Below are 24,700 nucleotides of genomic sequence, written 5' to 3'. Positions count from 1 at the left end.
CATGACATGAAGGAAGTGGTTGTGTCCCCAGTATGCAAAGCCATGTGCTAGTTTTATTTCCTCATATGGTAAAAACTAAGCTTGGCTTTAAGAACAGGCAAAAGAGAAGGAAGAATTTAAAGGGGAGAGAGGGGTTCTCCTTTTTATAAAAAGCTGACCTTGGTGAAAGAGTGATTATGTCTAAGAATTGAGCTCAAAATTGATTACCGAGACTAAAATGGAGGTCAAAAGGCTTAAACAAGCCAACTGACTTGCAAAGAGTTGTTGGAACAGGATGTAGGAAAGAGGTCAAATTCTGCTTTGATATAAGATGTCTAATTATAGAAGAAATTGTGTTGTAGCAGGAAGAACTTTAGTACTAACACAGCTGGGATTACTCAGTTTGCAATATTCTTAAATAAGGGATGCAAGCCTATCCATAATAATACTAGCTGGGTGGTTGAAAGGTGTATTTATTCCCTTTGGGAATAAAGTAATAATTATCAAGTTTTGTTATTGTTAAACCTCTAATTGTTTTTGGAAGACTTCAGTTATTTTCTTTTAAACGTTTACTGTGTATATAGGTAAGGAAAAAAATCAGGGCTTTTTATTTTATGATGGAAAGATAAAGTATTTTCAAAAGTACATGGAAAAGCAAAAATGGGGACAATATCCTTGAGGGTAAATTCCCCATGGCGTTTCATAGTTGCCACACAAGGATTATTTTAAATTAATTGGGTTTAGTATGAGGTTATTAAAACACTTCTGTTGGTGTTTAAATTCTAATATGCATAGAAGGGTTTAAGCTGTGGAGGTGAAATGAGTATATAATGAAATTTTCATTAGTAACAGTTAATGAAGTTGACTTGCATCATGTTTAATTTAACACAGAAAGCAGTTTTAAGTGAAATGATTATTGGGAGACTGTAGAATACCATTTAGCATCATTGCATTCTGAGGTTTGCATTTTGACTACTCCAAGGATTAGTGATATCCAAAGTTTCTCCTGAATGCAGATAAAAGCCTGTATCAATAATGCTCTTTAAAAAAAATTAGGTAAAACAGTATAGCGTAACAGCTTTATTGTTCACAGAACATTAATACCTATTGTTATGGAAATTAGGAATATTTCTGTTGCCAGTAGAGCAGGTTACATATGTGCAATTCAAAGTATAGATTAGTATACTGCTAAATTGGTACGCCCAGTTACCTTAATTTTAGTGTTGTTAGCTATCTACTGTGCAGTTGAGATGGCTGTTCTCCTTATTCCTGGTGCTTTCAATAAATAAAGGACTAGTTCACTTAAACCTCAGACTCAATTCCAGTAATTTGCAGAACACAACAAGGGGCAAAGCAGGTACAATTCTTGTATGCGAGATGAAAAGCAACCAGTTGAATATAGAGGATAGAAGTGCATCACTCAAATGCTCTGTATGTAATGTCAGTCAGTTTTTCAGTATCTCACTAGGTTTCTTCAAATTTCCTCAGAAGAGCAGGGTGGGTTCTTCATCTCCTACTACAGATTTTCATGTAATTGTTGTTTTCACCAGTTCTATTTTCTGTACTTTTGAAAAAGTATTTCTGCTTTTTCTACATATTGTTAATGTGAATTCAAAGACAGTCACTCAATACAGCAGTCATGTACTAAATTTTACAATGCAGTGGAAAGCAGTCAGTATAGGATTGTGGCAGGGGTGCTGGTGTAACATTTATTACCTTAAAAGTTAGCTAATGCTCTGCAATAATGCTCTGATGGTTTTGTTTAAGTATTGCAGGTAGTTTGACTGTATACTTTATGATTAGCCTGTATTAGTATATAATTTCTGTTAGGTGAATTAATGAATTATGAGCTCATAAAGTACTTCTAAAACTTATTTGAAATTCAGGCAGACAGGAGTATTTTTTTAGATTGCAGTTTTAAAAACTGAAGACAAGATCAGAAGGTAAATCTATACAGTTCTTATTAGGTTATGTTTACAGAGGAAGATGTGAAATTCTACCTCGCAGAACTGGCCCTTGCTTTGGATCACCTTCACAGCTTGGGAATTGTATACAGGGACCTGAAGCCAGAAAAGTAAAGTAAAATGTATTTTACCACTATTACATGTATTTTGCTTGTTGCTTTGCATTTTCTACTATAGTGATGTAAAAAATTACAAATATTATTGTTAGACTATGTAAATGTAAAAAATATATCTGTGATTTTAATGAGATAATATTGACTTATTAAATTAATAACAGCCATTGGAGATCAAAATTGTTAACTTTTATGTGTTAAATGTTTTATGTAAACATTCCCCTTTATGTGTATTGGTGAATGTGAATTTTAATTTTCAGCATTTTGCTTGATGAAGCAGGACATATCAAGTTAACAGGTAGGTAACACTTACTAGTATAGCACTTTCTGAACGTATTCCTGTACAAGCTTTTAGTTACAAGCCTAAGACATGTATAGTGATGGCTAGATTATGTGTGAGCCAGTATTTAGCTGTTTAGAAATTGATTGATTAGACAGACTTCTTAAATCTGTATCACTTCTCTATATGAATATTTATTTTTTTTTATAAAAGTACTTTTATTGAAGTATTTTAGATCACCAGAGACTGTATCTTGCAGTTTTCAGATCCTTATGTCCATGCAGGTTCCCCTGAAGTTAGTTTTCAGGGCTAATATTTGTGTAGATCAGGTTGCAGTACTAAGAGCAATATTGCTAACTGCATATCCTAATTGCTGTATTTAAAATTTAGGAAAAGTAGTTGGAAATAAAAAAAACAGCCATTGAACGTGTTTTTTAAGGGAGCTTTAGTTCAGGAGGTGGTACATTAATAACTCAAACTATCCACCACTCTGGTTAGGAAGTGAGCTGTATCAAGATTTACTACGAAATGCCTTTTAACAGAAGATCAAGAGGTGGTAGAGACAGGCTTAAATTTGCTGACTGAGACTTTTAAAAGGGAGCAGAGGTGCTTTTGGTGTAAAAAGATTTTAGTGTACAGTGAGACTTCTGAAATATTACTTCTTTTTTTGCCTGTCTAGATTATCACTTTGAAATGCATACAAAATTGCAGAACAATGTTCTATGAGGAACAATTAAAATACATATATTCTGGGAAATTACAAATGCGTAAGACTATTTGGAAATCAAATTGCAATCAATTTCTGCAAGCTTTAAATCATGTTTCAGGTTATGCTTTTATGTTCTAGATTTCATTATATATTTTATCTACCGATATTACCTATTAAATTCCAAGATAAAATTAAGCTTTTTAAACTCTCAAAAAATTGTTGGAATAACGATGGAAAGAAATCATGTTTATAAATTGCATAATTTTAAAAATTCTGTATTATATGTTTAAATCCAGTTATCTCCTAAAATTCTCATTTCCTTCTGAGACTGGAAAGAATAATTTATGGGATTATTGATTAGCAGTCATTTCCCCTTTGAAAAAAGGGACTCTTGAGAGTTGGGCAAATATCAAGGACTTGCGTATCATTCAGTGGCATTGTTCAAACTAGTGAAGAAAAAGGAATCTGGGAGGGAAGTGAGCAGATATACAAGATTACTGAGTTTGAGTCAGGTTGCAGAACCACGTTGTCTTATATAACAACAATATTTTTAGTCTGATTTTATTTATTCATCATTCAGTAATACTAGACCCTGCAGACTGAGTTCTCTTTGAACCTGATTTTTACTTCTATCCAATTTTTTATGTGAAAAAAGCAGGTAGTAAACAGAGATGAGACCTTTTGATTTATCTTAAGGCTCTAATCATGTAATATTACAAGTATTTTGAGTAGTAATATTGATGGCTAATCAATTTAATAGGACTTACAGAATGGTATGTAGTAAACTGGTTGTGTGCAGTATTTCTAGATATCTGCAGTTTCTTGTTTCATGAAGAGCTAGGATAGTGACACAGTAATCTGAAAGCAAGCAAGCAAAAGCTGTCAACACTTTGAACTACTGTGTACAGTATTTTGTTTTTTCTAAAGTTCTTTACTGGCTATATTCTTGTAATGCTGTTGTTGTAGACTTTGGACTCAGCAAAGAATCAGTAGATCAAGAGAAGAAGGCCTATTCTTTCTGTGGTACTGTAGAATACATGGCACCTGAAGTGGTAAACAGGCGAGGGCACAACCAGAGTGCTGACTGGTGGTCCTTTGGTGTTCTCATGGTACTGTATGCTTCGTTGCTTACCTTGCTTAAGGTCACAAATACATTGCATATGTCTAAGTGAATGTGAAGTAATGTCATTAGAATAAGCTTGTCCAGATCTAATTACTAATGCTTGGGTAAGGGGAAGAGATAATAACTGGATGTCACCTGAAATAGTAACTAATCTGAATAAAATTCCCTTTTCACCTGCTTAGCCCTATAAGGAGTACTTGTCAGGAACCAAAACAATCACATGTAGTCCATTGGTAGTTTAGAACAATTGTGGTCAGTGTGAGTCTTCAGTTTGTATATTTATTTCAGATATTACTTGATAGTTAAAAAAAACCCCACCCTGAATACTTGGTTTTATGGAATATTAATTGCATTTTTGTAAGAGTAAGCCTGTTGAATGAATACTGGAGTGTTGCAGTGAAATAAACCAGTAACTGCTAGCACACCTATGTCATGATGTGTTAGAGCATCAGGCTGAAATATGCACATTGAAATTAAAAGTAAAGTACTGTTTTAGAATTTATTCTTCTTGTTCTTTTCAGAGTATGGCAACATCTAAGAATTGGTTATGGAGGAGATTTTATTACTTAGAGTAGTTTGTGGATTTCAGATATTCCTACATCATAATTGTGTCTCACTTGCCACTGTTGTTATCATGTAAAGTGCCAGTGACAACCAAATTTTAGATTTGTGAACTTTTTGGATAATCTTTTAAAAGCTCAAGGCAGTATGTCTGATGTAGAGATAGGGAACAGTACATTACTAAACACTTTGAGCAGTTGGGGGAAGAAGTGTTGATTTAGATTAACATTTGTTCTTTTCAGTTTGAAATGCTTACTGGTACACTACCATTTCAAGGTAAAGATCGAAATGAAACTATGAATATGATACTCAAGTAAGTATATCTTCTTACTTTTGGAAAGTCAGAAAATGTCATTTAAATATGTTTTAACAGCTTGTTGTAGCTGCTTGTGCTTGAAGAGTTTTAGGAAGAACAGGAACAAGAAAGCCCAGCCCCCTCCCAGAAAGATTCGGATCCCAGATCACAGAAATACAATGAAGTATATGCAGGAATTAAAAACTTAGGGATTAACTTGTATTTTTATTGTAGGTGTATAATAAAGGTGAAAACAGTACTGTGAATTAGACCACCATTATTTACCGCTCATGATGTTGTTAGGCTGTTACAGCATCCTTTATTTTGTAAGCAGTAGTTAATCAGATGTTGCTTTGTGTATGTAGGTACGGAGAGTGCACATACAGGCTGACATTTTTCATATTAAATTACATCAGTTACACCAGAAGCTGTCTAACAGGACAGACTGGGTAAACTGGTAATTACTAATTGAAGCTGTTGGGCAAATATGTTCTCATCTTTATTTGCACTTAGCTAACAAAGAGTTTGCTTTTGACCACATGTAGAGCCTTGAGCCTTTTGAAGGGGTGACAGGGAAGGGGGTGAGAGAGAAGTTCTCTTCTTACCAACGTACAGCAGTTTGAGCTTACCCTGAGGATGACTTTATAGTGTTATTACCTGTGAAAACAGATCGATCAGATCACTAGCCTTACTTGGAGTTTGAAGTGATACTACAGTTTTGGAGAAGAACTTCTTGCCTTAGCAAGTCAGTAAGCATTTTATATGATGGCTTAATGAGGCTTCTACTTCTTGAGGCTTTTGTTTCAAGAGGAATATTAGTAATCACTTCAGGGGCAAGTAATTTGGGATTTGAGTCTCTTCTGGCATTGATTCTGGTGGAGGTATTTTGGTGATGCTTCCTGGTGACATGAAGATATCTTTGAAAATATGTATTCCTGAGAATGGGTTTTACTCTATTTTAGCATAAAGCTTGTCTGGGGGGCTTAGCTGTGGTCAGGATGTCTTTTTGTTCAGATTTGTTTTGGGCTTTTGTTTATGTTTGGGTTTGGTTTCTTTTATATAATATGAAATTTAAAAGCTGCTGATTTAAATATGTACAGTCTACGAGACTTTGGAATAGATCCTTGATACATCAGATTGTGCAATAAATTCTGTGTAGACAGTTTTTGGCAAGATACATTTCTTCTTACTTGGTCTCTGTTTTCCTCTAGAGCAAAACTTGGAATGCCTCAGTTCCTCAGCCCTGAAGCACAAAGTCTTCTGAGGATGTTGTTTAAAAGGAACCCATCAAATAGATTAGGTTGGTTCATTTATTTGGATCTTGGAAATAAAAGTAGTTGGGTTAAGTTGATTATTTAAAGGAAGTAGTTGCTAGAGACTCTCAAGCTCTGGATGGTCAGTAGCATTTAGGTCTAGCTACCATTTTTTGTTAGTTTGGATCATGACTTCCTGGGGTTGGCTAATGAAAGTTTACTTTCTTCGTAACTGTAGCAGTGAGCCAAGGCTTTGACAGTGTCAGAGCAAAGATAATTGACTGTATTATGGGCTTCTTGTAATCTGTTTGCCTCCCTGATAAGGTGTATGCTTCTTAATTGAGTATTTTAAGTCTTTAGAATATTGCTGTATTTGTAATTCTCTCTGCCATGTCTGTGCAAAGTTTTTAGAAATTAACTAATTTTTTAGTGCAGTCATCTTCAAAACTTTACCCAAAAGTGTTATAAATACAGTATTTCCTTTGCTCAGGAGCTGGTTCAGATGGAGTTGAAGAAATTAAGAGACATCCTTTTTTTTCTACTGTTGACTGGAATGTAAGTACAAAATGAATCAAATTATGCTGGTTTTAATTTTTCTACATGTTGTAGCATTATAAGTACTTGTATCCAAATAAGGCACAGTAAACATTGCAGGACTGCTGACTGTTACGTTCTGGCTTCTATAATTTGGCATGTGGAGCTGTAGTATTTATGGTATAGAGAGTAATAATTATAAAATGTGCATTTACTTTGTAAATAATGAAGAGTTGCAGCATTCAAAAGCTTAAATTGTCTGTTAGAACACTCTAGCTGGGGGAGGATGCTTATGTTGCCTGTGTGCAGGAATCCTTCTCTTCAGTAAATGTCTGTCTAGTGCTTCCATGTGGGGCACAAAAGCTCATTGTGACTGTGATTCTCTTTGACTTCTCTCTAGTTAGCTGCAGCACATTCTGACTTTATCAGTCATACTGTGTTCACAGCTCAAGTATTGACTGCGATGATCTGGAGTCTGTACAAGTTCATGACTGCTTGCTTAAATTTTTAACAAGTGCCTTAAAGCTTTTCCTCTGTAGATGTCTATAATCTTTTGAGATGTGTTTCCAGAAACATTCTCAAACCCCAGATGCTCTATATCAGATAAACCCACGCTGAAAACACTCCTTTGCTATAGTACCTACAAAAGGATACAGACAGGACTACCTGCAATGCCAGCCAATACAGTGCTCAGCTGTTTCTGTAAAGCCTGCTATTGTGATCCTTCTCTTTATCTCTTGTATCTGCTTCTGAGAAGGTGTTTTTTCTAGCTGTGTTTATGCAGTATCCACCATAAAGTCCTGTTTAGCAAGTAGAGTTTTCAGTAACAGCAAAACTTTCATGTTAGAACGCTTCATAAGTCCTGTCATTTTTTTTTTTAAATATCAGTGAGGAAGTTTGAAAGATCTGCAGAGTTTCTGGGGTTTTGTGTTTTTTTTTTTCCCCCCCTTTTTTTAATTTGGCAGTGCTTTATATTTATTTCACTACAGTGTTGATGACCACTCCTGTATTTTACCTCGTTATTTCTTTGGATGAGTTCGGGTCCCTCTTCCTTGGTTGTGTGTTTTATGTGGGTTTTTGTGTTTTATTTATCTTTTTATTGAAATATGTTGCATGTTTCTGTGCAGGAAGATTAAATGAGAAGAACTGCAAAAAAACAGGTCTGAAAGGATGAGAGAAATGCCAAGAAAATGTTCTCAGAACCTCCTGAACTTTGCTTAGGGCTGCAACATTGCTTGACTTTTCCTTAACTGTGAATGGGGCTTATTGCAGATTTGAGATGACCAAGGCAATGCATTTTTTTACAGCATATTGAGTAAAGTAGAAAGAAAGAAGGAGCTTTTTCCTTCCTTCCCCCTAATTTAGTATATTAGACCAGGGAAAAAAATGGAATAGAGCTTTGAGAACTGGCAGTTCCTTGCCAAAAGGTACGTGCCTGTCACTCGTGAGAAGTCTTTGGGACCCAGAAGAGCAAGGTGAAGACTGTGTTCCATGTCTTCCCTTTTGGCATGGGTTTTTCAGGGTTCTGACAAAAGAGCTGTGAACCAGGTCTGAGGTGCTGGCAGAAGGTAAGAGGTGCTATGGCTGTTCCGTGTTTTTCTGGATAAGCCACGGAGGAACTAGTGACAAGTAACAGCCTGTTAGAGTTTTAAAAGTACTGATCTGGTAGATGAGGCGCATTCAGAAGAATAAGGAAAAGTTCTGTATTGTTTGACTTGTTTGGTAACATTTACTGTAGCAATTCAAATCAAAGCTCCATGAAAGTAAAGCAGTCTTTCCATATATATTTGTGGTTTTCTACGTGCTATATATTGTTCACTCTTTCAGAAAACTGTTTTAATTAAATAATAATATTGGAGTTGCTTACCCTCTAGCTTGCAAAATTGTAGCACCTGTGGAAATTTCATTCACTCTTAGTTTTATGATCTTCTCCTCCTCCTACTTTAGAAACTGTTCAGAAGAGAAATTCAACCTCCATTTAAACCTGCTTCTGGAAAGCCAGAAGATACCTTCTGTTTTGATCCAGAATTCACAGCAAAAACACCAAAAGGTAAATTGTGCATGTTTATAAGTTGATGAGGTTTGTGGGACAAGAGGGGTCAGATTAGTGTTACAACAGCAAACAAAGAAGTCAAAGTTAAAAGGAAAGGGTGTAACAGGTTTCCCATACTTTGAAGGAGTATGTTCCCTTGGTGGTTTCTATTCTTTGAAATATTTTGCTATACTTTTATATTCCTTTTTTTTCCTGTTGGTGAATCAGCCGTAGCTTTGAGACCATAATTCAGATGCTAAGCCAGACGTGCAGTGCTTGTGGGGGAAAGCATTTACTGCAATAAGTAAACCAAATTTGATTGCAGCAGTGATTATTTTTAGAGTCAGTATTCCACTGAAAATTACTTGCTTTAAGTAACTTTCTTAAGCCCATTGCTTACTATAATTATTCAAATTAAATCTTAGAACTAGTATTATAATGCCTTTTCATTGAGCTGTTCCCTTCACTACCCATGCTGAACTTGACTTTACTCCTTAGAAAATGGTGACGCAAAGGTATAGAACTGTGGGGAAGATGCAGAGTGGACTGAGTACCTGTACAACTAGATCAGTTGAAAAGCCAGTTTTAAGAAGCTTATGAAAATTTATCTTTAAAATATCCCTTAAGTTATTGAACCACAAAAATTTCCAAGTAACTGAACTTGGAAACAGAGCAAGTGCAAACACTGTTTAGTATGCTTCAGGCTTCATTTCAGGTTTTCTTTTGTGAGTTTTTCTTTACTGCCGCATCTTACTTTTAAAACCACTTGTCATGTTTGGAGAACATCTATGGTTCTAATAGACTACACAGAATTATCAGGCTGTGCTTGCTGTGAAATTTCAGTGGATTCAGAAGTACATATATTTTGAGAAAAACTTGGTTCTAATTATGCAGTAGTATTACTAACTGAATGTCTTGTATTGTCTCATTTCTGCCTTGCCAGCAGCACATATACCACTGAAGTAGCAAAATCTGTGGGCGCTCATCTTTGCTATGCAGTCCTTGATCATAAGACTGTGATCTTTATTTCTTTCTCATAAGTAGTAGTGTTGTTTTAATAAACTTCTTCCTAAGAACATGTATTCTGACACTGGTTCCTGCAGTATCTTGCAGTTTTAGATGAAACCAGGGAATACTTGCTTTGTGTTTGGTATTGAAATAAGAGAAGACAGAAAAACGACTGGAAGTCTTACTCACCATCTGGTGTTATTCTTGTTTGCTCCCCTTGCCTCAAAATGTTTTTTCTAACATACCTCTCCTGAATGTTTAAAAAATAGCCTTGCTGGGATTTAGCCACACTAATCAAATGTGCATGCCACTAGATTCTCCAGGAGTCCCACCTAGTGCGAATGCACATCAGCTCTTCAAAGGATTTAGTTTTGTGGCAACTACTACTGTGGAAGATCATAAAATATCACCACTCACCAATATACTGCCAATAGTACAGGTACGTCCTAGGTATATTTTTGGGGAAACTTTTTTGACATGCCAAAGACCAATATTTAGTGTTTGCAGTCTGTTCTTTTTTGTTGGGGAGACTTAAAATTTGCATTATTAGAATGTTTCCAAGGGATATTTCTAAATTTTAGAGTGTGTTGCTGTTTTTCTGGAGGCAGAATTCATAAGAGACATTGTGGGCAACCAGAAAAAACTTTTGCTGTTGAAAACAGTACTATGGGCGACGAGCGTTTTATTGTTTTAGGTGACAGATTGTATGTGTTTTTTTGTTAAGCAGCTTCATGGAAACGGCGCACAATTTACTGATGTATATGAGCTGAAGGAAGATATTGGTGTTGGTTCCTACTCTGTTTGCAAGCGATGTATCCACATAGCTACGAATATGGAGTTTGCTGTGAAGGTACTTTAAATAAATTTCCTTGTGACAGTTCTGAAACTATTGCATAGTAGTTTTGTAAATTTAAATACCTGAATTTTCTAGGCAGTGGAGATATTTAGATGCTGTGGGAAGTGAAAAATGGTGCTTGCTTCATTTGTTCAAATTTGGTATTGGCTTCTTTAGCTCTTTTTTCTGGGTAAAGTTTTGAAGATCTGGCTTTGCAATTAGTCTGGAAGCCTGAAAGTACTGCATGATGGTAACAGCTGAAATAAAATAAAATCCACAAGGGTGGAACGGGACTGCAGGGAATTAGTGATGCTTCAGACAGTCCACTGCATTTCCTTGTCCATTGGAGCAGAATGGACTGCATTAATGACATAATTTTAATCGCTAGTAAGGATAGAGCAAGAAATGAATAAGCAGTGGGATGTGAAGATGGAAGATTAATTAATTGAGATTAGTAAGAAGTAATGAACTCTAGAAATATTTTTTTTATTCTGTTGTTGAAGTGGGAGTAAACGCTTTGTTTAGCTAAGTTGTTTTTCCTGTTGCTGTATTTTGCAGATAATTGATAAAAGTAAGAGGGACCCCTCAGAAGAAATTGAGATTCTCATGCGTTATGGACAACATCCAAATATTATTACTTTAAAGGATGTATGTACCTCTCTTTCTCTGCTGTCTCTTATTGCACAGTAATCAAATAAATATAGATGTAGAAAGCTTATTGGGATTCATTTAACTTCTTTTACATAATAAAATATACTGGAAGAGCAGTACATATAGTAAGGTGCTGTTTACACAGAGAAATTATGTAAAAGTTAGAAATACTGTGTTTCATCTTATTTTGAGCAAGTAGCTAATGTGTTGGCAATGTGAATCTGAAAAAGCAGCTGCATGTTGTCCGTATATGCGAAGTGCTGGCAGCTGAAAATTGTCCATGGAGGGGAAAAGCAACAGGAGCAGTAGGGCTACACTCCTATTGCAGCAGAAGTTCTTAGTCTGATAAAACTTGATTCATGAATTAACAACTGATTACCTTGATGTCTCACAGAATGCCAATAAGCTGCCCTATACTTCGTGCTTTAAGGCTCCTGCATTGCAGAATTAAATTAGACAGTCCCTGCTGTTTGTGCTTTATGTTCATATGTGAAGAGGTGAACAATCTAGTCTGTAACTTTCATTTATCAGGATACATAATTATAGATGATGGTTTTAAGAGATAATCTGTATTTATATATGCATGCACTTGTTAAATTTCTCCTCAGGTGTATGATGATGGTAGGTTCATATACCTTGTCACAGAGTTGATGAAAGGAGGAGAGCTGCTTGATCGAATTCTCAGACAGAAGTTCTTCTCTGAACGAGAGGCTAGCGCTGTATTATACACTATAGCCAAGACTGTGGACTACCTGCACTGCCAAGGAGTGAGTGATTTCCTCCATGACATAGCTGCTTCCACATTTCTTAGAATTAACATGCCTTTAGTTATGTGCTTTAGTTGGCTTGCTTTTTATGGCAGAAGGGAAGAGGTTTTCTGAGTATTTTATGACAAACGTGAATAATATAAACAACTCATCCTGTTATTCTGGCAAGCCCATAAGACTCTAATTGTACAGTTTATGAAACAGCAGATATTTGTTCTCTTAGGCTCATGGGCAAATGGTTATGTTCCAGTTTCATTATGAGCCAGTAGGCTTTTTTATTACATTCCTTGAACTAGAACTTATTGTTCCTTGGAAGTTACATAATTGTGTAGATCTCTTAATAAGTATGTTAATCTAGAGAATAGTTTTTCTAAATGTAAATTATGTACAAATATACATGCAAATTCTAAGTGATGGATTTTAAAATTTCTTTGTTTGAAGGTAGTGCACCGAGACCTTAAACCTAGTAATATTTTATATACGGATGATTCAAATAATGCTGATTCTATCAGGATTTGTGATTTTGGATTTGCAAAACAACTTCGAGGAGAAAATGGACTACTTCTGACTCCATGCTACACTGCCAACTTTGTGGCGCCAGAGGTACCTTAAGCTGATGCGTGTGTTCTCACTGCTGGTTTTGATGCATCAAGTACTTAAACTTTGTAGCAGTGCTTCAGAAAAAAAAAAAAGAAAAAAATTCTGCTAGTTTTCCTTAAATAGAATTATACATATTTTAATAAACACTGTGCATATGTTTATAATAAACCTGCTTTAAAAATAGCAGAATCCACCCTTAAAAATGAGATGTAAGCCTCCTGAAAACCTTCAGAAATGATGTTCTGGGGACAAGAAGTAGTGTTGGTACTGCTGTACTCTGTATATCAAAAAATAGTCAATCCTGGGATTGACTCACCCTTCCTTAGGCTGTGCAGTGGTATTGGTTTGGGGTGGTCTTTTAATACTGAGAATTTTTTAATGCTTTTTGTTTTATAGGTTCTCATGAGACAGGGATATGATGCTGCCTGTGACATATGGAGCTTGGGTGTTCTTCTTTACACAATGTTGGCAGGGTGAGAACTATTTCTTAGCTTTTCTGTTTACCTAAAATTCCAGCATGCTGTGTGAATCCGTGTTTTTGTTAAAATGGTAAGATATTACCTGACTGATTTTTGAATGCAGAATGTCAAAGACACTGCAATGGAACAGGAATCTTATGTACATGTGTATATAAAGTAGGCTTATCTCATAGGTAGGTTCAAGGTTTCTCTTCTATAGTGCATGACTTAGAGATGCCAAAGTCTGTCCCAGTTTCCAGGAGACAACTTGGTCTGTAAAAGTATGTGGTGTTTTCTTTCTCCTTCTGACCCTTGTCCTCCCGACCCTGGCACCCTTGTAGTCCACCTTGTATCTCCTGTCCCAGGCTTGAGTCCTGGCCCTTTTGTAGAGCACACTGGCTTGTAACCTCTTAAGTTTTCTAAACCTCCATTAAGCACTATGAGGTGCTCAGTGGCCAAATATTTTTTGTCTTACAGATAAACACTATCTGTTGGAAACTGTTCCCCTTGATAAATTTGTAGTTCTTGTAAAATCACTGCCACCACCACAATTCTGTCATAAAAACTAGGATTCCTGTATGATTTGAATGCAAATATGCAGATAGAGACTGGGCAGTATGCTGCCTGCACACTTGAGAAACGTTGTCTGAATAAAAGGTATAGCGGGTTAAAAGTAGGGGGTAGGAGTGGTCCAGCATGTATTCCTGTCTTTCCATTTTGTTCCTTTTAAGCACATCAGCTGGAAGACTAAAACTAACTGTCTGGGATCATTCCTAAACCTCTGTTGATGATGCTGTTGATCTATGCAGTGCTTTCAAAGTACTGAGATAGAATGCATTAAAATTAATTATTATTAAGCTTTATTATTATCATAAGTATTATTATACTTGATTAACCACAATTAAAATAATATAGTTCTGAAGATGAAATGTTAATATAAGAAGTATTTAATAGTATATAGTGTGTTTCTATTGGCAGACTTGTAATGATTCATGAGATTTTACCAGTTTCTTGCAGCTTCTTACCTATAATAAGGCATTTTGGCTTTCCTTTTTTTTTCCTTTCAACAGCTATACTCCATTCGCCAATGGTCCTAATGATACTCCAGAGGAGATCCTGGTACGGATAGGCAGTGGAAAATTTTCCTTAAGTGGAGGCAACTGGGACACAGTTTCAGATGCAGCAAAGGTGTAAATGTGTTTTGTTCTCATTTTTTTGTATAATTTGAATGAACATCTGCTGAACTTCATAAAAGACTAACACAGTAGTGTGCCATTATTGCCTGCAGACTTTATTGTAGTGAAGGTCATGTGGCCAAACCTCCAGTTTATAGCAGGGTCAACTGTGACATCTGACCAGGTAGCTCAGGGCTTTACTCAGTCAGACTTTAAAAACCTCCAAGGGTGGTGTCTGAACAGCTTGTCTGGGAAGCCTTTTCCAATGCTCGCCTGTTGTCATGGGGAAGCAGCTTTGCCATCCTGCCTATGTCCCTTTGGATGGCTGCCCTGCCGTTGTACTCATCGGCCCATTCTCCACACCTCCAGCTTGGTGTCCCACTGCAAACTCAATGAGAGCGTACTCTCTTCCTTCCCCAGTCACTTAAAGAAGATAGGTCCCAGTATAGGCTTTTCTAATAGTCAGTTGGGTTTATTTCTTGTTTTTACTTGAATCAAAATCAGAATGGAAGGATGACTTTTTGCAATTATTGTTAGTTCTAATAGCTAATTAGTCTTGCTTGAATAGGTTAATATTTCAATGCTGAATTCATCAGCATGTTAGTATTTCCAGCAATTAAACTAGTACTTTAACAACCAAACATATTTGGCTGTCTTGCCAAAAACTCTTGAGCAGCTTGATTATACATCTGCCCCTATTATTTAAAGACAGCATCACTCATCAGTTGCTGTATGTGTTGTCTGGGCTTGGTGTTAGCGTGGTCTGTAGGTATCTTAGTCACCAGCGTTACCTTTTATAAAGCTTGGCATTAATATTAAATCTTTTCTTGATCCCTCTAGAACTGCACTACTTGTTCATTTTGATAAGAGTGATTCAGAATGCTTATTGGGCGATGCTGTCTTAGCACAAGTAATTCACTTCAGTATATGGAAGAGTGCTTAATGTTTTGTACCTAGCAAAGGGAACATTCTGTCAGCTTGTTCGTGTTTTGTTTTCTTTCAAGCTATTCTGTATCTGCTCTGTGCCCTTCCCACCCAGCTCTTCCTTTGACCAACATTGTAATTAGTAGCTTATTGCTAATGCTTCTAAACAGGCAAACACAAGTGTCCATTTTTGTTGCTTTTACTCTTTGTATGGTTCCTTGAAGGAAAAATTCATTAATAGTATATCCCTGTATATGAATTCAGTTGTAATACATAGACCCCTAATATGTAGTACAAATGAAGTTTGCAAATAATAGCTTTCTTCTGTAAAATGTTTGCTAAATTTTAGTATTATTTCTAGTCCTTTAAAAGATTATATTAATAAGCAACTGAAATATGAAACAAACAAGAGTAGGTTTCTTTACAATAAAGGCTTGCTCTGTTGAACTGTTTAAATAGTACAACACATTGTTTTCAGACTTCTGCAGTGTCAAGGCACAGAATGATCCAATTTATCTGCAGACTTTTGTGTGTGTATATTTGCATTGTGTTAATCCCTGCTGTATAGGGTACTCTTTTCTTCACTGCTGCCTTAGTTAATGCTTTAAAGTCTGCATAAGATTATTTTAACTAAATAATGCGTGTGGTTTTCATTTTTATCTAGGACTTGTTATCACATATGCTTCACGTAGATCCACATCAGCGGTATACAGCAGAGCAAGTATTGAAACATTCATGGATAGCCTGTAGAGACCAGTTGCCACATTATCAGCTAAACAGGCAAGATGCACCACATCTAGTAAAGGTAAAACAACCGAAAGGCTGGCTGTTGCCTGAGCTGGTAGATGCACAATGAATTGGGTTGCTTTTAGAGCTACAGGCAGAACTTTTTTTTTCCTTTTGTTTTCCTGTTGTTTTTCCTGGTACCGAGATATTTGAGCTACATATGCAGATAAATTATGGATAAACACATTTTATTAACCTGTGTATAAAGGAAGAGGTTTTCCTGGGTGTTTTGTTTTCAGAGATTAAGATAACTTTGGCCCTACAGAAACCTGGTAAGAAAGTTACTGGAGACAGATTGCCATATGTCTACTAGCATTCTTATTCAAGTAATCCTTTGGGATTTGTTTCTATGGCTGGCTCATATTGTGCTTTCCTAGCATAAGTTAATAAACTATGTTACAGGCTTTTTCCACTGGTATTTTATCTGTTCTCTATCAGTGTTTCTGACTTGACACAAAAACATTCTACTGTATGCAGGCAGATTTTAGGTTGGCTTCATTAGTTTTGTTGGATTCAAAACCAGCAACATGTGATGGCCAGTCTTAATTGTGTTGTCTTCATAAGTCAGGACCTGAATAATCACTTTCGTGGCTGTATTTGTTAAATTGATGCTCATGTTCTTGGAAGGTACTAATTCTGACCCATACTAAAGGGTGACTTCTACATCTGAGGTATGTAAAAGCAATATGCAGGAAAGAATAAGAAATGTCAGACACCTGCGCTTAGACACCTGAAGGATGCAGCAATAAATGTTTTTGTTTGTTTTTCAAAACAAACTTTAGAGACCATGCATGACCTGCCTTAAGTCTTGTGGGGTTTTTTTACAGAGTTAATTAAGAATTTATTTTCTTTATTTTTTGATGAAAATGACCTTTACAGGCTTTCCTGTATTTCATTGTTCTCTAGGGAGCCATGGCTGCTACATATTCTGCACTGAATCACAAGACATTTCAGCCAGTGTTAGAGCCTGTTGCAGCCTCCAGTTTAGCTCAGCGACGGAGCATGAAAAAGCTAACATCAACAGACTTATAGATCCACTGGGACACCTTAGCAAACAGAAGCAAGGGGAAAATCCAATAAGTGGCTCTATTTTGCCTGACCTGTGATCAAAAAAGGCATCTATGGTTTCCTGCTACACTACTTGAATTCTGTAAAAGTCCTTTTTTTAAAAAGAAAAAAAAAAAAAGAAATCCACAGGTTCATACTGTGTTGTTTTACAGGCCGTATCTGTTAAATTAATTTAAACATCAGGTACACCATGATGAATTTCTCTACACTGTCCTTTAAGAGATCTGTTGCAAATATTCTTTCACGTTCTGTATAGTTTTGCTGGGTTCATTTAAAAAATGGTTTAGGGGACCGTTGCCAATGACCAAGTTGTACATAAAGTGTCAGTGTAAGTTTTCTTCTCTTCACACCGTTAGACCCTGTTGTGAAGGACAAATTCTTTGTAATTGGGCACTTACTCATTTAACTTAATTAACTTGTTCACTGCTATTACAAAAAGCTGACTAATGTATCGTGCCAGTGTTAAATGCATTAGTGTTAATTTGGAGGGTCTGTTTTTGCATGGTGCCAGTAACTGATAAGTTTATGTGAAAATACAAACAAAAGGGATGTGTAAGATTCTGCACTTTTACCCATAAGCTTAATTGGATCACTTGTGACCCAAACGAAGTGGGGGTTAACAAATGGCCTCTTACAGGAAAATTAACATTTCTAGTTGTTACTATGAATGGTAGTGTGTCCTGCACTGAGCTGGAGAAAGTAAGTATGTGTATAAACTGCCAGAATTAAGGATCTCAGTAACATTGGTACCGCTTTAAGACATCATTCAATCCGATGCTTTTATTTATTTTGTCTATCCATTAGTACAACGACTATATTACTGTTTCCTTGGCAGTTGTTTCCACTGAATATACACAATATAAAGTTTGTTTGGTATATAAGACAAACTGACACTTTATTCTAACAAACTTGGCACATGGATTTTATTTTTTATTTATTTGATTTTTATAGGACATTGCTTCTATCTGAATCTCTTGCCGCATGTACAAATATTACAGGACATAAATGCAAAATTCTAATTGCCTAACTGTAGGGGTAGCTCGGGAAAATAAATAAGCCTTGCAGTGTGCCCAGGTAAGGGAATTCTCACCAAGACATTTCACAGTTATGGACAAGTTATTGACCATATCCTGTCGCCAGCAGTTCTTCACCCTCTCTGTCTTGATGTTAGAACTTCAGCTGTTTCTGGGTGCTGTGATGTGAAGGAAATGAATTTCAGGGCCAGAATTATCTTGGGGTTTTCTGCCTCGAAATCAGTGCTAACTGCTTTTAGACTGGGAACGAGTGCATTCAATGATGATGAGCTTAAAAGTATTTTCAAAAGTTGTAGCCACTACTGTGCAGTTGTAGTGTCACGGTAGAATGGGACACATTTTAGATACTAAGTATGTGTGACCACAGTTAGACTATGAGCAGAGAATCCAAGTGACCAAAAAATCAAATGTAGTTCAGACTGCTTTGCCATCATTGAATTTCGTGTCCCAAGTACCTTTGGTAGCCAATTACAAGACACCAGTGATGGCAGAACTTGGCATCCTGAGACAGGAAAAAAATAGCTTTCAGGAGAGTTCTGGCCCTACTGTCCAGAGTGGGAGTAGTAACTTGGATCTTAAAAGGCAGAGGGTGCTGGCTGGTTTTTGCTTGTACCTGTGAAGTACTTGGTGACATTGGAAGTACTATTAGATAAACTGCTTTCTTCTGTTGTGGTGGGGGAAGATGGAAGTTATCTGGCCAAATAGTTAGGTAAGAATATGTGTAGATTTGAGACTTAATGAATATAGCAAACATAGGTGTGCTATTTGTATCATGCAGAACATACCCCATACTAAATTTCTTGAGTGTTTGATAGATGTTGGAAGCTTTAGGGGCCATTTGTGCCTAGTTTTGAGGTGCCTGTTTGAAATGCTTGAAAGCTTATCAAAGAGCACAACTGCTGCCTGGAAAGCTTATTGTTTAGTACAAAATCTGCCCCTTATGCAGCTGGTTCATCCTTCTACTCATTACTGAAGACCTTTGGCAGCAGGAATGCCTGTAAGCCTCTTCAGGCTATTGGTATAAATTTTTTTGTAAATTCACAATTGACTGCCAGAAGAATATGGATTCACTCTAACAAAAAAAAAGGACAAAACACAATAAAGTGGTGGAAATAAAGCCCCCTGAGCTGAGGCCAAGGTATAGTGTGGGTTGAATTGTAGTAGTAAAAACTGTTAGGGATAGAGGGTAATGCAAGGTGCAGAACACAACTAAAATGTCAAACCTGAGCTGTCTTCACCTTTCCCATAAGGCAGCAGCTGGTCTTTAATGGCTTTATTCATGAATCATTTAACAGTGTTTATATTGGTATTTTCTTTTAGCTTACTTAGAAGCACCGCATTATAAGCACCTTAAAAGCATTTTGCACAAAAGGAGTTGTAAGCAGCTGAAGGTACGCAAGTTCTTGGTGTGCAACAGACAGGTGTAAGAGGAAAAGTACACAAACAAGATGGATGTTCTCTATTCCTAGCAAAGAATTTAAAGCATCTTCTATAAAGTAGTCCCTGCTGTTTTTCTGTCATTACTAGCCTTTAGTGCAGGTGGTACTCCTGGGGTGAAAGCAAGGTTTCAGTGACTGCAGCATTACAAAGTTGTCTCATCACAAGGCAAATATGTAGAAAAACACTTTTGTTCTATCTGACAGACCAGTGTACCCTGGTATTCCAGTTGTAATTGTTAATTGGAGGGGGAAGTTCACTTGCTATGAATAATTCAGCATATCAGTTTTTGAAACATTTTGGATATGCAGGGATGCAAAAGAGTTCCCTTGCAGTTTACTGAGCGCCGTAGTATTTAATGATCCTCTCCTGTGTGATACTTCTTTTTTTTAATTTCTTGCATACCTCTCAAACTTTTTTTTTTTTCCCAAACATGGGTTTTGTTCAGCTAAGTAATTGTATAAAAGTAGCTTGGTCTGCATTATCACTTCAATGTTCAAATTCAGTGTTCTTTCAATTCAAACATGCTCTTGGCTAGAGGAAGAGGTTAGCGTAAATTGTTTCCTTTTTGTATCATCTCTGCACTGTTCAAGATTACAAAGTAGTTACAGTCTTTCTTACTGATTTACTTTTTAAAAAGAAAAAGTATGGTTTTTTTTTAATAAAGATTTGCCATTACAAAGAAATGGCCATATATATTAAGTATTCAAAGGGATTTCCAGAGAACTAAGTATTCAGTGATATAATGCTTTGTCTGTTACTGACAGCAAAAGAGCTTCTGCTCTGATGTTTGGTGATGGCAATTATAAATAAATGCTAGTTCTCAAGAGCATGTAGAGCCTGATAAGTTCTCTCTGAAGAGAGATTTCTAGATACATCAGCTATAGCTGGAGCAGGCTTATGACATACTGTGCTGTTCTTTCACCTCTCGGATATCGTGGTTTCTGTCTTCATTTATCCTTTTGATTAAAAAGTGGGGAACTCTTTTGTATTCCTGTTACGTATCCAAATTCTATGCAGTGGCATCAATGTCAGCCAGTGGTGTGTAACAAAGAGAGCCTATACTCATTGCCACAAGGGGTTCATTTAAGCCACTCCTTTGTGGCTTGTGTTGTCTCAATGCTGTTACCATATTGTGTGGGGCTTCTTTTCTACTATGCTTATAACTGGTATATTTACTTTGACCGTGTGAAGAGCCTGAGGTGTATGGGGTCTAAGGGATAGGGACCGTTTGAGACCTGTCTTGTAGTGTGATTTAAACGTTTTCCTTGCATCCAGAGAAGGCATCCAAAACCTGACCCAAGTGAGTCGTGTTAAGCTTGAATTCCATCTTCCATGGTTTAATTCATTTTTCCAAAGCTGATCTTTATATGTCCAACAGTTAAAATTATCTGTAGCAGTCCTGAACAGCTAGAAGTTACTTGCAGTATACTTACAAACTGGCCATTTTGCAGTGATAGATTTCTGCATCCAGTGCTTTGCACTCTGTCCTCAAATTTTGCAGTTAAAAAGTTGGGATAGCTTGTAAGAATTGAGCTAAAAGAATTACACAATTCTGTAGTAAGTATCCTGACTTGTATCAATGAAATCAGGCTCAAACATCAATGCAGACATGGGGATTTATGTGTTTCTGTAGCACTTACGTGGTTTTCTTTAGGCCTGTCCAGAATGAGAAGTTCACACGTATCTGTGGGAGGGAAGGGAGGAGCAGATTTTTCTCTCTCAAAGTTTTCAGAAGGCTGTGATAAAAGCCCATATATAATCTTATGGGAGCTCTAGGTGATGAAAAAGTAAAAGATCTCCTTGAAAGTTCATCCTAAAGCTTTCTTGGGTGTGTGTTGATACCTGTTGTTAGCATGCCTGCGCTGTCGTTCATACCGTACCATCCTTTTGCATTAACACCCATGTAGTTAAGAATGCTGTTTGTCAGTGTGCTTTTTAAAACTTTATTCCCCCAAATTATGTTAGTGTTAAGCCTACATTTTCTTTTGGGATTAGAAGAATGAATACAGATTTTAAACCCCCTACTCTTAATATATAGATAAAGCTGACTTGAATTACCATAATTTATGTCATTAGGAGTGTCCCCCCCAAATAATCGGTGACTGGTTTTCTTGAGATTTTTCCTGTGTAATGAAAGCAAACTTTCTTTGAAAGCTTTAAAAGATACTTAATAGATTATGTATCTTCAGTAAGATTTGGGCAGTTGCTTATTCCCAGTAGTAAGTTTGAATAACATTGAATCTTCTTTTGGGTTCTTTGTTGGTTGGGTTTTTTTTCTCATGTGAGAACTGAAAAGATGCTCAAGGTGGATCTCCTTTGCAGGACAAAGTGTTCCTATTTTGTGTGGTTTGCATTAGGCTTATGAGCAGCGTTTGCATTGTCATAATATCCCAAGCACTTTGGCATCTTGCACTGATACTCCGATTAGAGCTAAAAGTCTTCTGGCACGTGACTGGCTATAAATCTCAGTATACGAAAGGGCATTAATTGAAGACGGTGTGCAATGAATTACATGCTCTCTGAGGTACTTCAAAGATGAAACTATACAAAAAGGTCCCCGTTATCAGATATTGTAACTGTCATTTCTTTCTCTGAGCATATTGTGGATTTTGTATCATACTGTATTTATTTCATTTAATTTTAAAAACAAATGTTTTCTTTAAAGCTCTGTATATATTGACATTAAAGTTTGCATTGTACTACGTTCTCTTGTTGTAAGGCTGACTCTGGTAGGGCATTGTATGGTATGTTGTTTTTCTTTGCACTGTTGCCTTGAATTACGACATGCCAAAGACAACCTCAAAATTGTATTTATTTTTGTTAAACTTTGTGAATAATGATAAAGGTGCAGTTTTAAATAGCTGGCAGTTCCTTGAGTACTAGAATAAAAAGATTGCAAATTCATAATATTTTATAATTGAGAAAAATACATCATTTATGATTTGGAAGTTCACCAACTCCTTTTTTCTAAATTGATATCAAAAGCAAGGAGCAGACATTTCTAAATTAACTGTACTGTGAATTGCATTATTTGGGAAACCTTGCCAAAAATCTCCCATACATCAAGAGCTGCTTATAAATTTATACTCAGTGAAGTGTTTCATGCCACACTTTCAATAAAACATCCATTCACCGGTAGGATTGAAGTATTACTTTAGGGTGGGATGATCTACCGTGATGTTTTTCAAGTATCTATTCAGATTTTACTTAATCTATCAAGAGGAAATAGTTTTCTGCAGAGATCTGGTCCTTGGGACACAGGTGCTTGTGTTAGGAATGAATACATTAAAGCCATTGCCCTGCACACTGCTCAGATTTGAGCATGTGTGTCAGCGTTCACCATGCAAGGTCTCAGGAGCTGCAGGAGGTGGCTCTGCTTCCCGACACCGCTTTGGCTTTGTGTTTAAGCTGCTGAAGTGCTGCAGATCATTGAACACTTCTGTCCTGTACCCCAGCTGTTGCTGTGAAACTGAATGTTGCTGGCATCCCTTCTACACGGTGATGGAACAGCTCAGTATGCAGTTGGTAATCCTCTTCATGGGACAATAAGGTGAGATTTTGATACAACAGTTGATGTTAAAATGCTTCCAAGGTATTTCATAGAATCATAGAATTTGGTCACTAATGTTGCTGTTTGCACTCAGGATGGGTTACAGATGCCTTATTTTTCAGTTACACTCCTAGTCCAAAAACACAGAATATTTTTTTCCACAGTTTGCCTGAATTAAGTCTATCTCCTTATACTTGCTCCTGTTTGCTGACACAAGGCACTTCTAAAAGCGCTTTGGGGCCTGTCAGTGGTGGAGCTGCCCGCACACAAACCCCTCAGCAATTTGGGGGAGGATCAAGTGCTTCAGCTTTTTCTTTGCTGTTTTAATTAACTGGTAAGTGAAGAAGGAAAGGGAAGGCAGGAGCTAAACAAGCACTGAGCTCTTTGTCAGTCACATCCTGCTCATTCTGCTTTCCTGCAAACATGGTTCTTGGAAGCCGTTTTCCCCATGATTCATCCCTGAAGCTTTATGATTGTAAGAGGCACTTCCCACATCTGTGTTTTGTGCTCTTATGGGGTAGGAAATGTTTTAAGGTGAAGAAAATGCTGTCACAGATACTAAAAATACGCTTATTCAGCTGAGTAGCGTTCTGGAGGTAGTCACCAGGTCGAGCTCACATCATCACCAGCAGCATAGGCTTACTGTGCCGGACACTGAGGAGCTGGGACTTTAAGGAGAGCAACTGTTTTAATTCTTGAGTGTAAGCTGTTCAGTGATGGACCTCAAGGATGGGGAGCAGGAGGTAAGGATGGGCAGTTAAATGATACACTGGTCTTAGCTGAAATCCAGAATTAAGAGCGCTCTTTTCATATTGCTCCCTAGTGAAGTGAAGATTGAGTCTTATTACTGAATGTGGTGCCTTCTTAGTGGGGCAGAATATGTGTCATGCCATTTCCACCTCGACATGTCTGCCCAAGCCCTAACTTGTAGCAGGAAGAGATAGCCAGTGTGTGCCGATGTGTTTGCCTAACACATGGATTTAACTGTATTTGTATTAATTTTTGTTTCAGTTTCTCCCCCAGAGCTTCTGGAGAATTTATCTTAAAGAAAGAAGAAAGAGGCTGGGGCTATTTGCAGGCCTCTTGAAAGACACAAGAAAGCTTTGCCAGCTGTGCAGGTCACATTTCTCCCTCGCCGTTCTGCTGTTTCTTAAGGACAGTTTACAACAGTGCTCTGGCAAGGGCTGCCTCGCAGCTCCCCCTTGGGTCTGTTACTCTGCAGCTCCATCCTCCGATCAAATCCTTAACTCCATAACCAGTTTGGTGCCTGCTCTTTTGGTTTCTAGCATCCAAAGCACCCCATAATAGTGCTATGCCAAGTCCCCAACATCTGAACAAAGTTTGATGTACTAATGCTGGCTAAGTGTGAATTGCTTTATTCCTGGACAGATACAGGGTTTTTTTTGGCAGTCAGCATCCCAGTTTGTGTCCTGGTCTCTGCTGAGATGGCTGGGATTCGTGGCTATAAAGGGCTACGTGCTTCTTAATTTAGGAGGGTTATATTACTTTTACTTCTACAAGTTTTGAGGGGAATTAAAACTGTTTGTGGAGCACTGGCTCG

At 37.0% G+C, this 24,700-nt stretch overlaps 1 protein-coding gene across 4 annotated transcripts in view; it reads left to right on the top strand.

Moving 5' to 3' along the window:
- Nucleotides 1-22,292, top strand: part of RPS6KA6 (ribosomal protein S6 kinase A6) — a 41,915-nt gene extending 19,623 nt beyond the window's left edge. For 2 of the 4 annotated variants that reach the window (XM_061445701.1, XM_061445704.1), the window contains 16 exons: nt 1,947-2,053; nt 2,317-2,354; nt 4,012-4,154; nt 4,972-5,042; nt 6,236-6,324; nt 6,768-6,832; nt 8,759-8,861; nt 10,166-10,290; nt 10,576-10,701; nt 11,245-11,334; nt 11,946-12,104; nt 12,546-12,707; nt 13,101-13,177; nt 14,233-14,350; nt 15,926-16,066; nt 16,954-22,292. In XM_061445701.1, the coding sequence (XP_061301685.1) occupies nt 1,947-2,053; nt 2,317-2,354; nt 4,012-4,154; nt 4,972-5,042; nt 6,236-6,324; nt 6,768-6,832; nt 8,759-8,861; nt 10,166-10,290; nt 10,576-10,701; nt 11,245-11,334; nt 11,946-12,104; nt 12,546-12,707; nt 13,101-13,177; nt 14,233-14,350; nt 15,926-16,066; nt 16,954-17,079 (1,740 nt within the window). In that variant the 3' untranslated portion in view covers nt 17,080-22,292. The remainder of the gene's footprint in view (nt 1-1,946; nt 2,054-2,316; nt 2,355-4,011; nt 4,155-4,971; nt 5,043-6,235; nt 6,325-6,767; nt 6,833-8,758; nt 8,862-10,165; nt 10,291-10,575; nt 10,702-11,244; nt 11,335-11,945; nt 12,105-12,545; nt 12,708-13,100; nt 13,178-14,232; nt 14,351-15,925; nt 16,067-16,953) is intronic. The other 2 variants (XM_061445702.1, XM_061445703.1) reach the window with 2 other exon arrangements.
- Nucleotides 22,293-24,700: the final 2,408 nt, after the last annotated feature.

The sequence above is a fragment of the Pezoporus flaviventris genome, unplaced genomic scaffold, assembly GCF_033815535.1.
Source record: "Pezoporus flaviventris isolate CSIRO_AGI_PZ_B2104156 unplaced genomic scaffold, CSIRO_AGI_Pfla_v1 ptg000005l, whole genome shotgun sequence".
In the NCBI taxonomy this organism is placed as follows: Eukaryota; Metazoa; Chordata; class Aves; order Psittaciformes; family Psittacidae; genus Pezoporus; species Pezoporus flaviventris.
The sequence above is the reverse complement of the archived record's forward strand: the minus strand, read 5'-3'. Positions and strand labels throughout refer to the sequence as shown.